This window comes from Hippocampus comes, unplaced genomic scaffold (genome assembly GCF_001891065.2).
Source record: "Hippocampus comes isolate QL1 unplaced genomic scaffold, H_comes_QL1_v1.1 scaffold41, whole genome shotgun sequence".
Classification (NCBI taxonomy): domain Eukaryota; kingdom Metazoa; phylum Chordata; class Actinopteri; order Syngnathiformes; family Syngnathidae; genus Hippocampus; species Hippocampus comes.
In genome coordinates, this window is record NW_017805153.1 from 3065078 (window position 1) to 3080246 (window position 15169).

The window sequence follows — 15169 nt, forward strand, 5'->3', positions numbered from 1 at the left end:
GGAGAAAAACCAAGCAGAACAGTGACCCTCCAGGCCCGGAGCTGGCCATGCCTGTCATAAGTGGTTTGTTCTTGTTCTGGATTTTGAACAACTTATTGAATGTATTCAAGAAATGCAGTATATATAATGAATATGAGTCATTTGATATAAAAAGTAGAAAGAACAATTCTATATATACAAACCGAAAGGTTTATCAACGGATAAGTATAGTACACAAAAGGGTAAAAGTATTTGATGAAATGTAGATTTCTTCCTTTTCTTTGGTATTGGAAATGAGCAATATACATTCTTGCACAACAAGGAGTAGGACTAGATAAGTTGTATACTTCTCCCTACTCCTTTGAACATATAACTGTGATGATGTTTGTATTACTTACTTTTATTTTCCTTTCATAATTTTTGTTTGCATTTTGTCATCTGTTATTGTATGTTTTATATATGTTCAATAAACAAACAAACAAACAAACAAACATATACTCTACAGTAGAGAAACGGAATACCTGGTGAGGGTTACTCAAAAGGGAGGCACGTTGGATGAGTGGCGAACACATTTGGGTCAGTTCCGAGGTTGGGGGTTCGAATATGGCTGTATGGTGCATATCCTCCATCTGCTTGCATGTATTGTCTTTGGGTACTCTGGCTTCTTCAAACCTTACTTCTCCTTGGGTATGAAATTGAGTGTGTCCTGCGATTGGCTCGAGAGACTAGAGAGTGACATTTCCCAAGGGGTGGAAGTCAACTTCACTTTGAATCATGCAATTGGGACGATACAGGATAAAAAAAATCCACTGGAGCCGAGAGGATCTCCAAAATGGGAGTGGTAAAGGGATGGAAGTCATTCTGCACGGAAGCAGGAGGGGAGTTGGAGTCGTTTTCTTGGACAGGATTTTATTTTTTTTAACTATCATCTGGGACTGGGACGGGGTGGGATTTTTTTCTGTGGAAGAGGGATGGGACGGGAGTGAAAATCCACCACCCTGTCACACTCTACTGGCCGCCAGTCCAGAGTGTACCCTGCCTCCCATCCCAGGTCAGCTGGGATAGGTTCCAGTGGGTTCCCGAGTGAGGAAAAGCACTATCGCGGATGAATGGATGAATTACTCAAATACTACTATTTCGTCCGCCTTAAAAGTAGGTGACAGGACATAGAAAGGGACAAAAAACAAGTTATCCTTAATATTGTATATACAGTATATGCTGTATTTACAGTACAGTATTAATCAAACCAGTGATCAAGTTCCACTGTCAAACCATTTCATTAATCATAGGCAACGCAAAACCAAGCTCCTGCTTTGATTTCACAGAAAGCTAATGGCCCATAGTGTGGTACTTTATTTTTTTTGGAGGAGGGGGATCCCCAACTAGACAAAAAGGTGCATGGTAAAAAGCCCAAAGGCACATGGCCCAACTTCCACCCCTCTTCCAATACAATGTTGAGCTGGTCCCATGTTCCACAGCCAGGGCAAAACCTAAATTTCAAGGTTGGACTAACAACTCCTGTATGCTCTCCTCTCCGATACACACGACATTGAGAAGGCGTCTGCGAATAAAAAAGCGTACCCTGGTAAGAGTACTGCTACATTTGAATAATAAGACTCTCGCAATAGTCAAAAGCAGGACTCTCATTCTGTAAGTATTCATTTAAAAAAGAACTGCTTTTTAAAATAAAATATCAAATCATGGCAAATTTAGACAAAAGATGTTTTCTTTTAATGCGCATGAAACCGCACCATGGCTCATGAGGCAGAGATGATTAATTACATAACTCCATAATTCTAATTGTTTACAATCTAATTTGATTTCATTGAATTCCCAGAGGTCGATTCACACACATTTATCGGCAAAGCTGACATCTGCTTCATTAGTCCAAAAGAAGATGACTTTTGCCAACTTACAGCTTTATCTTAAGTGCTTAGCGTGCGAGGAATAGCGCTTACAAACTGCAGTTTGTGTTTGTGTGCTGTGGCTGACCTCTGGGTCTTACAGTATTCTGCAGAGCATTCATTTTGCAAACGCGGACTGAGACAGACATTTGTATGCTTGCCGGCTGAAATGTCAACAGTCACTGGAGTGAATCGAGACTTTTTTTTTTCAGACTTCACGTAAACAAGTCACTTGGAAAATGTGACTTCTGTGTTGTGGTCACATTTAAGCGTCTGTCTCCATTTGATTGGTGAAACGGAGTCAAATGTCACTCGTGAATATGATGCATGAGTGAAACAGAGTCATGTGACAGCAAATATCTCTGAGAAAAACAAAACAAATAAACTACAGAAGCAGTTATAGATAAAAATACCGAAGGAGTGGAATGTAGCTCAATGTAATGGATCTTAACAAAAATACTAGTAATACAATTAAAAGTAAAAAAGTATGTTGTCTCGTTTGAAGCAACTACTCGGACAAATACAATTTGTCCCAAATTGTAAATGTAATTGAGTAAATATGGAGAAACTTGGTGGAAAATACCATACTCATGCACTTCCCACGTTTTAAAATGGAGCAATCACCTACTATTGCCAATACAGAGGCACTTTCCCTGACTTCCATACTATGCCAGAAAGATTTGTCAACTATGGCACCTGACTGACGAACCCTACTTCAGGCTCCGTCAATATAATGAATAGATGTTGTGAATTGATCTTTTTGGAATCTGTAACAAGGGTCCGACAGATTAACGTGTTGGCTGATTTAATCGCCGATATTAGCACGTGTGGTCACGTCAGTCCGTCAGTCATCCTTTCGTCATTATTTCAGGCCATCTGTCAGCCACGGCAACAGCCGGCTCGACTCGAGAACAGATCTGCTTGCAGGCCCGGAGACAGGACCTGCTGCGGGTGTGCTCTTCGGAGTTCCAAACGTGTTCTCAACCTTAACACGCCCGAGTCTCGAGGGCCAGTGGACTCGGGCAGGCGACGAGGGCCGCCGCCATTGGCGGCGAGGGAGCCCACCCTGCCCTCTGAGACAATAAAGCCCCGGGTTTTCGTGCTCGACAACAACAACAATGGCAACGGCAATAGCCAATCGGCACCGGGAATGTACTTACTATGTGACATGCATGCAAAAAAAAAAAAAAAACAACAACAACAACAGACACACACAGAGCATGGTGACTGGTGAAATAAAAACAATATTATTGCTTCTGCAGCACCTATATATGTTATAGTAAGTATGTTCTTGACGCCAAGGACAATGGACGACCTGGTGAGGCTTAAAATATTGTCGGAAGGATGACTGACACTGACATGGCTACTTCTGCATATTAGCACTTTAAAAATTGGCTGAAAACAGTATATATATATATATATACATACACAGGTATATATATACACACACACACACACACACACACACTTTTTTTTACTGATTGTTTTTTTTTTCAGCACAGTAACATATCACAAAATCCAACAACATTCATCCCCACGCCCACACCTCCTCAACAACAAAAAAAAAATGCAGCTTCTTTGTTGATTTTTCGATATGTTGTTTAGTTAAACAACTAGGACAACAAATAAATATTAAACAAACAAAAAGGACAAAATATTGTGAAACAATCAAATGTTCTGCCGGTAATTCATTTCTTGTAAGTGGTAATGAACCAAAAAAAGATCTTTTATTCACATCTATAAAGTTTTTTTCATTCATCAACCCTTTACAAGAAATTATTTATTATTCGGCTGATTAATCAGTTATGTGAATTTTATTCTGACAAATATTGGAATCATCTTTAAAAAAAAAAATGCTTTAAAACAAAAATGTGTCGAGTCACCTTACCATAATTTGGGCAGCAGACCTTGAGCCAGCAGACAGAGGAAAGCACCGTTAGGTTCGTCAGACTGCACAGGCCAAACAAAACGCCACAGAAAGCGTAAACGATGCAGGTGATTTTATTATACAGCCATCTGGGTGTGGAGAAAGAAAAAGATGAAAGGAGTCTTAGCAGTAGGGGTTGGTCGGGGTTGCCAAAACATGAAACATCCGATTTTATCCTCAAAGTCAATGCAATGCACTTTTATCGTGCTTTATCTCCACTGAATGTTGTCCAAAAGGCCTCAAATTGACTTTTGTTGAAAACCTGTCTTGTGTACATCCCCGCTAACGGCAACGCTGCATAAACCTTTACTTTCAGACACTTAGTTCAACCTCGCGCGTGCATGCGTGTGTATAATGTGACTCTAGTCTGGGAATACTCATTGGCGTTTTTAATGGCCAATTCCCTCATCACTTCCAGTCACGATCGATTCGTGCGCAGCCCTATAGTTAACAAAAAAAAAAAAACAAAGACATTGCAACATTAACTAAATGAGTGGAAGGTTTTGTAAAGGTGTTTTCTCAGCATTTTAGCAAAATGAGAAATCACTAGGAGATCACATTCACTTAAATACGATTTCCTGCTTCAAACATTTGAAGCCACCCTTGTTTTGTCCTTCCATACATTAGTTAATATGGTTTCGATGTGAACATATCCATTTCCCATTGCCATTTGTTTTATCATGCTCAGTTAGAAAGTCAAAAATCCGAATAACTGTCTGATTATTGAAAGCTTTCTTGCTCCGGTAAGTTGACATATTCTTCCAATTCACAAAAAGTCGGCTTTGACAGCTGAATATGACCTAGTGATGTGAAACAGTTACCGATGATGAACAGTCTTACCGATGAGTGTAGGCTGATGCCACAGCAATAGGGAAGAGGGAGATGGTCATCATCAGGTCACTGATGGCCAAGTTGACGACAAAGTACTCTGCTGGCTTCAAGGAGGACTTTTTTCTATAAGCCACGAACAGCAGGATCCCGTTTCCCAGTACGGAGAGCACACCTGCCAGGCAGAGTTATACAATACAGTATTTGATCTTCATTCTCCTGCAGCTCAACTGTTTTCTATGGAAAATGATTAGAGCCACAGTGAAAAAAATATATTGTATATGAATTTGTCGACAAAATGTAATATGTAAGCATAATGCTTTAAAAAAAAAACTCACAATGTGAATAACAGCAAGTTTTACGTTACATAGCCGTATGAGACGTGCTATAAACCGAAAAAAAATACATCATAATATTCTTCCCTGAAGTTTTAATATGTTTTATTTGGGCTACAGTGTCTCTGCCATGCGCACGTATGAACGACGCACATAACAAGACGGCGGCAAAACATAAACGTGATTTCACGGCTGACTACTCTTAAATGTGGCCAGGAGAGCTTTATTCTGTTTAGAACACATTGGCTGGGAAGTTTCATGACCCTGCACCAACCCTGCCTAACCAACCACCTAATTTGGCAAACAAAAAGAATAAAAACATTTCAATGGTTCTGTTTTTGCATTCAGCGCAGTAAGAAAAAAAAGAAAAAACACTGGTATACTTATTCACAAGTCATTTCAAATGTGCGCTGTGAGTGAGGGTGTCGGGGGCGGCTGGTGTGCTGGACAAGACCACTAACGATCCTTTCAGCTTTGGCAAAGTTGCTAGGGGCAACAGTGTTGAAGACATTTGACTTGAATTCACTTGAAACCATCAAGCATGAAGTGGAAAGGTGTTGTTTAATACAAACACAGAGGTTGGTTAGCGACGCATGGCGATGACGTGATGTCATCTTCAGTTGCTGTCTCCATGAAATGACATCATCGGGGAACAATCATTATTTTCTGCAAGCATTTTTTCCTACTCCCACCTCGCTTGTCTGTCATTTTCATTTCATTCTCCTCTGGTGGGAAGAGCTAACATAAACACAGCAGTAAAGAGATAGGAAGATGCAAATAAAGAAATGAGATTGTCCCATCCAATCATTGATTGTTAAGCAATAACAAGACTTCCGTCAGTGGCTAACCTGCTACTCAGCAAAGCAAGATCCCACACGTGCGGCTGTAACACTTTTTCACATTCTGCCAAATAGCCAACACTAGCTCCTCCCCCAAATAGTGCTGGTCTTTGAACATCAAAGATGTACTGTACCTTGACACCAATCACCTCTCACCTCAACGTTTATTCACAAAATCCTTGCGCTCCCCTTGTATTGTCTGCACAAGGGGCTACAAAATGTCATGGTGCCAACAGAAAACCATTTCATGTTGCTTTTTTGGGGTGTGCGTTGCTGTATCTCAAGAAATACTGCCCGGTGTGCCAGCACATTTTGCACATTCCAGAAGGGGCCACTGCAAGTTGATCTGGAGCAGCGTTTGCACAGTCAGATTCATGTTGTTCATGTGTGACAACATGAATTAACCATTGCAAAACTTTTACTTCAGTTTAACTTGTCAAGATATTCTTAAAAGCGTCATATTTATTCTTTTAATTGTGTACATCGGTTCCTTATCTTATGACTCTATTTGCATAAGATTACATTTGTTCTTGTAAAATACTTTTTTTTTTCATCTTCATTCTGAATTGATTAGAAAAGTAGAAAGAGTGCAGCAGTTCAGAGGAATTTCCTTTTTTCATTGTGGCCCTGACACTCATTCACAGTATCAAAAAAAGAAAAGAAAAAGAACAAAAGCCTTACCAAAAATTGTATACAGTGTCCCCATGAGGAAGTCATTTTCTTTTGATATTCTGGACACAAACAGATACGTTTCGGAGGCATTTCCCATCTGAAAGAAAAATGGGAACACAGACATAATGACGGATGAATATTACAAATATTTTATCACCCCCTGGCAATTTGAAAGAGCAAACCACTTTCTTGAGGAAGAGAGACACGGATACCTCAGTTGTCCATGACAGATCCGATTTTCTTCATGACACGATGAATAACATACCTTCAATAGTCTCAGAAAGCACTGTAATGCACTATTGGATGCGGTGACTGCATGGGTTCAGTTTCAGTTTAGACAGCTTTTGAAATTAAATGTGGAATAACCTGCAATAACCTTGCTTAGCACTGTGCCACCCATCGTCACAGGCGTGTGTGATGTGAAAAAATACAAAGAGCAGTATGCCAAAACACCGGAAACTTTGAAAAAAAAAAGCACCTTTGTTATCTATGAACTGTGGACAGTCCACTGACAAATGAGTGGGTAGTCACACAACGGCGCAGTTCAGATACACATCAGTTACCTTCAAAGTACAGACAGAAAGTCTGAGAAGATTGGGAAAGTAGTTGAGGGCCAAGTCATGTCATGCTCCATAATTAACAGGAAGCGGGACAAGTGAAACTCACACTTCCCTGTCTCTTTATTCCATAATTCACAATTAACAGAATAGGGACACGCATGCTTTGTTGGCGGGGACAGGAAAGCATGATAAGGCAGAACTCATGGACGGGGCAGTAGGCTGGCTGGAAAAAGTGTGGCAGGAAGATCAGGGGCCGACCGGGTTGGGAACGGAAGATCCAGGGTTGAAAGAATTTTCCACAAACCCTTATCAAAACAATCTCGCAATGAGTGAGTCATCAACACAGCCTTATACATGTTGGCATGAGTGCCCGGCTGTGACAGACAGATTATAACAAGCTCAAAGAGACATGAAACGAATTTGGGTTGTTTGGTCACACAAATTAAATTCCGGCGCGAAACCATTTTTGTTGTGCAAACCAAGTAGTTATTTGCATGCAAAGTAGGACCTGATAATTCATTGTTCTTTGAGACCCAGGCAAGTTGCTGAGGCAATCCTTGTAGATGAATATATGTGCTGTGATGGCATGGAAATTATATTCATTGCATTTTTTAAATTTACTTCATGACTTCAATTTTACTTAAAGGAAGTGAATGCTGACAAGACCTGTAGGGTGGGGTGGGGGTATGTGGGTCTTTGGGTTGGCTGAGTGGTTTGGAGGTGGGGTGGAGGTTGAGGTGTGAAGCTTGTTTTGGATACATTTCTACGACCATACACTCAGTGACATTATTATTATTAGTGTGGATGAAATTTTCAATATTTGAGATAAAAATATGAGCATATTGCTTCTTCACTATAAATAAGTGTAAATGAAAACAATAATGTGTCAACATCAAAATGTTACTTATGTCCATGGTAATTGTTGACAGAAGAGGACAGAAAACGGACTTTTACACAGATAGTTGAGCCCAGTGTTGGAACCCAAGTTGAAATTGCATTTGTTTTGTCTTTCAGCCCAACTGGTAAACTTGTGGTTCTCATAGCAAGTCAATTTTTCTGAACCGCTTCATCCTCACAAGTGTCGCGGGGCGTGCTGGAGCCAATCCCAGCCATCTTTGGGCAGTAGGCAGGGGACATCCTGAATCAGTTGGCAGCCAATCACAGGGCACACAGACGAACAACCATCCATGCTCACACTCACACCTAGGGGCAATTTTGAGAGACGTACTCAGAGAATGTCTCAGACAATGGGGAACAGAGGATGAGGTGCTGGAAGAGGGACCATCATGGGAGGACAAGCCCCGACACGGGATGTGCCACCGGACCATAACTGAAGTGGCTGATCTCAAGAAATCCTATCAGTGGCTAGAGAGGGCTGGCCTGAAGGACAGCACAGAGGCACTCATCCTGGCTGCACAGGAGCAGGCCCTGAGAACCAGAGCCATAGAGGCCCAGATATACCACACCAGACAAGACCCAAGGTGTAGGTTGTGCAAAGAGGCACCTGAGACGATCCAACACATAACTGCAGGGTGTAAGATGCTGGCAGGGAAAGCCTCCATGGAACGCCATAACCAGGTGGCTGGCATAGTCTACCGAAACATCTGTGCGGAATATGGACTGGAAACCCCAAGGTCAAAATGGGAAACACCTCCGAAGGTGGTGGAGAATGTCAGAGCGAAGATCCTGTGGGACTTCCAGATCCAGACTGACAAGATGGTAATGGCGAACCAACCGGATGTAGAGGAGCTGGAGAGAGCCTGGAAGGTGAAGGTGACAGTACTGCCTGTGGTGGTCGGAGCACTCGGGGCAGTGACCCCCAAACTAGATGAGTGGTTGCAACAGATCCCGGGAACAACATGGGAAATCTCAGTCCAGAAAAGCGCAGTGCTGGGAACAGCAAGGATACTGCGCAGAACCCTCAAGCTTCCTGGCCTCTGGTAGAGGACCCGAGCTGAATTTGGAATGGACACCACTCGAGGGGTGAGACTAGGAATTTTATATGAATATATATAGAGAGAGAGAGAGAGAGCGAGAGAGAGAGAGATGGTGGCCCAGTGGTCCATATATATATAAACACACACACACACACACACACACACACACACACACACAGTATATACACACACATCCATCCGTCATCTGATCCAGTTATCCTCACGAGGGTTGCGGGTGTGCTGGAGCCCATCCCAGCTGTCTTGGGAAGTAGGCGGGGTACACCCTGAACTGGTTGCCAGCCAATCGCAGGGCACACATAGACAAATGAAAACATTCACACTCACACCTAGGGGCAATTTGGAGTGTTAAATTAATCTTCCATGCATGTTAATGGTATGTGGGAGGAAACTCTATGTACCCAGAGAAAACCTACGCCGGCACGGGAGAGAACATGTAAACTCCGCACGGGAAGGTTGGAGCCAAGCAGCGCAAGACAATTTGAAACGCTATGGGGGCTGACGATCGTCTGACAAACCTCAAGTCATAAAGCAGATTGACAGTTTGCATGAAATGAAAGATTCCCTGGAGGGAAGCTGAGGAACTCACCCCCTTCTTACTGAGAAAATGTTGCAGTAATGAATAATTGCAAGGCACCTCTGTGACAAATCAAATTTCCCTGGTATACAAATTTACCGATGGTACAAACACAGCGGGGGAGGACAACGATGTCAAGGACGGTGGGTGGAGACTATTACTATAAAAGAATGGCAAGCTGGAACAAATGTGGGTGGACACATGAGGAATGAGCAATATCCCATGACCGAACCTGTCAGTGGTTCATGATTGAAAGGAGAATGACCAAGATTAGTGAGCCAACTTGTTCAGCGTACACATGAGAGGCTTATTTTGCTCATCCCGCTCACCAATGCCTGGGTGGTCCCCTCGGAGAAGCTGGAGTGCGTCTCAAGAGGGGGAGGCCTCACACTCCCACCCTGGCCTGACGATTTCAGCCAGTGTGACCACTGGCGTGATTGTGAGCGTGAATAGTTGTCTGTTTCTGTGTGTCCTGTGAGCAGCCCAGGGTGTAGTCCATCAGTGTCATAGTCAGCTGAATCAGGATCCAGTTCCAGGATAAGCAATAAAAACAGGTTCAGTGGTTCGATGTTGTGATGACATAACCCTAAAATCAGACTGCAGATTTGCATGCATGTTACAGTTCCAGTGGATTTAGAAAAACAGTTTAGATATTTATGATGATGTAGTGATAGAAACTGTCTATGATGTATTACACTTTCTGCTTTTTTTGCGACTCATTCAAGACTTTAATCTATTGAAAATTCAAACATTGCTCCTGAACTCCACCGTCATTGTTCTATGCGACGACTGAAGTTGTTAATGTTAACGATTCATGTTTAGCACTTTGTTACAGCTGCTGCTGTTGTGAAAGTGCTATATAAATCTGGTGGTATTGTATTGTATTGTATGAAAACTAACAAAATCCCTCAAGCTAAACTTGAAAAAAATATATTTTTCTTGATGATATAAAATGAAAATGAGTGTCTGAAAAAAAAAAATGACAAATACCGGTGACTGAATCTACATTTTATGTTCATGAAACCATGTTGTCTTGATAAAAGTAAAGCTTACTTTAATTACAGCAAAAATGTGTTTTCGTCTTTGTCAATTCATATATTCATATCACACATGAGCTTTTGTGGTTATTTTTAAATTTATTTCAACAGCCATTTGGGAATTGGAGTTTACTTTATAACACAAGAGTTGGTGACTTTTTTTTTTAATTTTTCCATTTATAAAAATATTATGAAAATATAACGAACACTAAAAATAAGATAAACAAAACAAAAACTAAGCATTTTTCAAAAACTATAAAATAATGAACATTAACAACCCTGCTGCAAAAACAAATTTAAACTCACTCAATTTAGAAAATAAAACTCAAATTGAAATAAAAAACAAACTACAATGAAAATCCCCAAATTATTACCCTGGCCACAACTCATGACAGCAACCGCATCCATTTGCTCTTCACAAGTGACCATTCTTCTGATGAACTGCCTTCAGGTCAAACTGTGGAGTACCGAGCCAGAGAAATGGCAGAGCTCAGTTATGATACTTCCCGTTACACTATGAAAAAAAAAGAGGCCACGATTACAGAAACTTGATTGTGTTGGGGTTGAACAACTAAAGATGTATTTTTTTTTTTTTTTGGAGAGTTGACAATCATGTCATGAGAGCTGAGCCGAAGTCAATAAACATATGACGCTGTCTGTTTTTTTTCACCACAGTACAGCAGTGCCCTAACTTTGGAACAATTGAAAAACAAATCATTATAAAAATACAACTCACCATCACGCTAACGTTGTTATAATTTGTGGGAGTGCTCCACTTGTTTTTCTCAAACAAGCCGCAGGGTCTCATCTTGTGTTTCATAGAATAGTCAGTCTAAAAACAAATTGTAGCATCTAGCTGTTTTTTATTTAGCTTTTATTCTATTTGAGAATGGACTCGCATATTTTGCAAGTGACCGTGCTACCGGTCTCATTTCTGGTCATATCTTTCCACACGCTTGGAACAGAGGTTGTAATTGATTTCCATTGTGTATTGAGTTTCTGTTTCTCAGTTGAACTCTGTGCACTTCTTGTTTCACCAAATCCTGTTTGATTTCTCTACTTTAGTTTTGTCTTCCTCGAGCTTCATGTTTTGGCTGTGATTGACAGTAGTCCTGAAACTCAGTTGTGACTGACTCCAGCTTCCTTGTAACCGGCATCAGATAATTAGTGTCTCTAATGACGGTTGTAATAGTTAATGTTTTCTGTTCACTCTTTATTGATGCCATTCACGGACAACACAGATAGTAAACTAAGAAGTTTGTTTTGGCTGTTTGCCAGATGGAACTGTGACACCAACTTGTTACTGCACAAACCAGCTGGCATCTGTAACTGTACTCCAGGGGACAATGTCAGATAAATACATTGAAATACCAACTGGCCTTGCTTCCGTTACAATTGCGCCGGTCTTTTAAGGTGATAAGAATGCAAAGGGAGATTTAAAAAAAAACACAGAAAAGAGAAAAGCAAATCCCCATATTGATAGTATGAACAAATCTTCACCTTGCTTATTAATGCATAAGTGGTGTTAAACCCTTAGAAATGAATCCAAATATGTTGGGATGAGCAAAATACTCATAGCTAGCCTGGTTGTCATTTATCAAGACGAAGTGGATTCGCAACATCGATTTCATGTCAAACAACTGTGGGACTATATTAAAATCTCATTACGTTTACGATGACAGTAAATAATATTGGTTCTGGTCTCCAACTGGCCATGGGCGAAATTGTCATGGCTGGAAATTCTTTCTGTATATTTTGCGGCAGGAGAAATTGAAGGGACTGGATTTTCCCTGTCTCTGTGCAACATACTGAAAGATGATTGCATAAGAAGTGCGCAACACACACACACACACACACACACACACACACACACACACACACACACGCACACGCACACGCACACGCACACAAACGAACCTACATGCTCTGTACTTACAATACGGCTGAATTTTACTGTTACATAATTTGCAGGCTTGCAATTTCAAGTCTTGTTAGACTCATCAACAATTTGTCCTAGAATGAACAAGGTCCAGTTTTTTGTGAGCTTGATCAAGCATTATCGTCCAAATCGGCCAGCACACTTTTTAAAAGTGCTGTTGGTTTGCATTTCCTCTCCATATCTTTGGCCTGATACGAAAGATAAAAGAGTAGAAAAGTGGGGGGGAAAGGGGCTGGGGGCGGGGGGATTCTTCTGTAAGCTAGAAAGACAAGCAAGCAAAATGCAAGAACAAAAGTAATTGGGAAAGGCTATATCTCCAAGAGCACAGGGAGATGCACTTGGAGCTGTGTACAACAGTAAGATTATGTAAATAGGACGTGACTGATTATGTATGAAAAAAAATACAGCAGACAGCCTCGAGCATTTTCTCCATCACAAACCAACAATTGCTCACTCTTTTTTGAAAAACTATCACTGAGCCTTACAAATGCACTCATTCTTTACTCTGCGACCTGTAAATAATTGGATTTTTTTCCTTCACCATCACAGTTTCAGAAACAGCACCAAGACATACTAATAATTTCTTTTACCAATAGCTGCGACAAATTTTGATGGGTAATCCCCACCGTTGTAACCACAAACCTGTCACAATATGAATGAGACAAGAGTGGGAGTGAGACTTGGGGTACGCAGTCAACGATACAGGCAGCACTGGTCGGGTCTTCAACTTCCTTTCAAGCCTGCAAATATGCGCTGGTGAGTCAAATCTCAAGCTTGGTGAACAGCAAGTGTGACGGGGGCCTCTCCATCACTTATTGCTCTCGATGTCAATTTGTGATGATGAAATAGGGGAGCTTTCTCCAAAGGACTTAGTCAGCTTCACAGCTAGAAACAACCCTTTAGATTATATTTGATACTGTGCGCTATTCATTTCTATAACAATATCTCAATGGGCGTGAGAGAAATGCTTTTGGGCACTGTGCAATAATACTAGACATAATACAATATTCAGCATATTAGCATACACACTATTCACTCTTTATGCTATTATCCATTTTTATGCCTCACGATTGGTTCAAAGATGATTTTCAATGTGCAATGTTATGGGTACATATTATGCATGTCAAGTGTTTTTTCTTATGATGTGCATCCTGAGTGTATTATAATTCATCAATATGCCATCACTGTATACATCACCGTCAATACTACACTTCTCATTATGCACAAATTGTACAATATTGCTGTCGTATAAAAAGACAATACACACACATATATATATATATATTACGGAGAACAACATGCAGCAACTTAATCTTCTGTTCTTTTTCTTCTTGCTTACATTAGATTGTTTTTTTTTTTGGATTCAATATTCCCAGGAGAAGTGGGTGCCTCAGTAAATTTTGCCTATCCATGATTCACCATTTGTCAGCAGCCCGGGTACCCGTCCGTCCCTATTTCAAGCCCAACCAAACTGCAATCTGCAGTTCGTTATTGTTATTTTAACAATGCTTCCATCATTGCTGCCATCAGTAAATTTCACCAGTCTGCCAATCCGTCAATCATCAATCCATCAGTCCATCAAAAAACAAAACCAAATATCACGTCCGATAGATGAAAGCCCCAATTTGATTAAAATGGTAATAACATGATGTATTAACATCATACGGTAACTCCCCAAAGAGCTAAGCAAAAACACTCGTGCGTCACATTGTAGCCAAACATACAGGAGAATCCTGGTGGATTAATGTGCCTCGTAACTCCCTGTGGAACCCGAAACGAGGTTGCCATGACTGTCACTGCTTCTTCTTCGACGTTTTCTTCTTTGTCTTTTGACGGTGGCCAGTACACCTTTTGGTGCATTATCGCTACTTTCTGAAATGGAGTGTGGGTCTGGAAAATACTATTTCACAACCTCCTATTTTAGCCTACATACAATATAGAAATTTAAGAATTTCTCTGTCATGTCTCTCGAATTCAAATCTAGTTTGTGACCTCTTATCTCATAATGATTTGACCAAAGAGCAAAGAGGTATTCCAGGTGCAATTATTTATTTATAGATTACTTCAATATGGATCGAAAATACAAGTTTGTTTGTGAAAACTTCACTATCTTGACAACATAGTTCCTTTCAGAAGAGCCAGAGGAAAAATGATTTACATTAGGGGTCTCAAATTCAGATCGTCTGGGTCTGTCTGGGCCACATCAAGTATTCAGGAAACAAAAGGCTTTCAAGTATTCAAAAAGAATACAACTCATCCAATCTTCTCAATCTTTTTTAATAACAGTTCAGAACAAGACCGGTGACCAAGTATTCTCTCCCATCGCCCGGGTACTTTGCATCCTCCTTTGCATGTCTAGTTGAGAAACGACGTCTGATTTCTTGAGTACCGCATCTATCTTTGAGCATTCAAGTCATGTCTGGGTGTCGCTGTGCCCAACAAGTAAACTTTTGGTCTCCTGTTTCTCGTGAAATTGCCTTTTCTCATCACCAACCTTTCTCTTCACAGCATGTTTTGAGAAAGGCATGACGGGAACTGGGTAACAGGATATCTTTCATTTGATGTCACTTCGAGGTTATGTTTCACCAAAAGAAGATGCCATGACCCTGAGCTATAG

At 40.8% G+C, this 15169-nt stretch overlaps 1 protein-coding gene across 1 annotated transcript in view; it reads right to left on the reverse strand.

Annotated features, from left to right (window-relative positions):
* opn7b (opsin 7, group member b) overlaps positions 1 to 15169 on the reverse strand; it is a 65127-nt gene that overhangs the window by 17544 nt on the left and 32414 nt on the right. Inside the window, exons 2-4 of the mRNA XM_019868426.1 lie at positions 6494 to 6581; positions 4651 to 4813; positions 3772 to 3899 (exon numbers count right to left, since the gene is read on the reverse strand). Of these exons, the coding sequence (XP_019723985.1) occupies positions 3772 to 3899; positions 4651 to 4813; positions 6494 to 6581 (379 nt within the window). The remainder of the gene's footprint in view (positions 1 to 3771; positions 3900 to 4650; positions 4814 to 6493; positions 6582 to 15169) is intronic.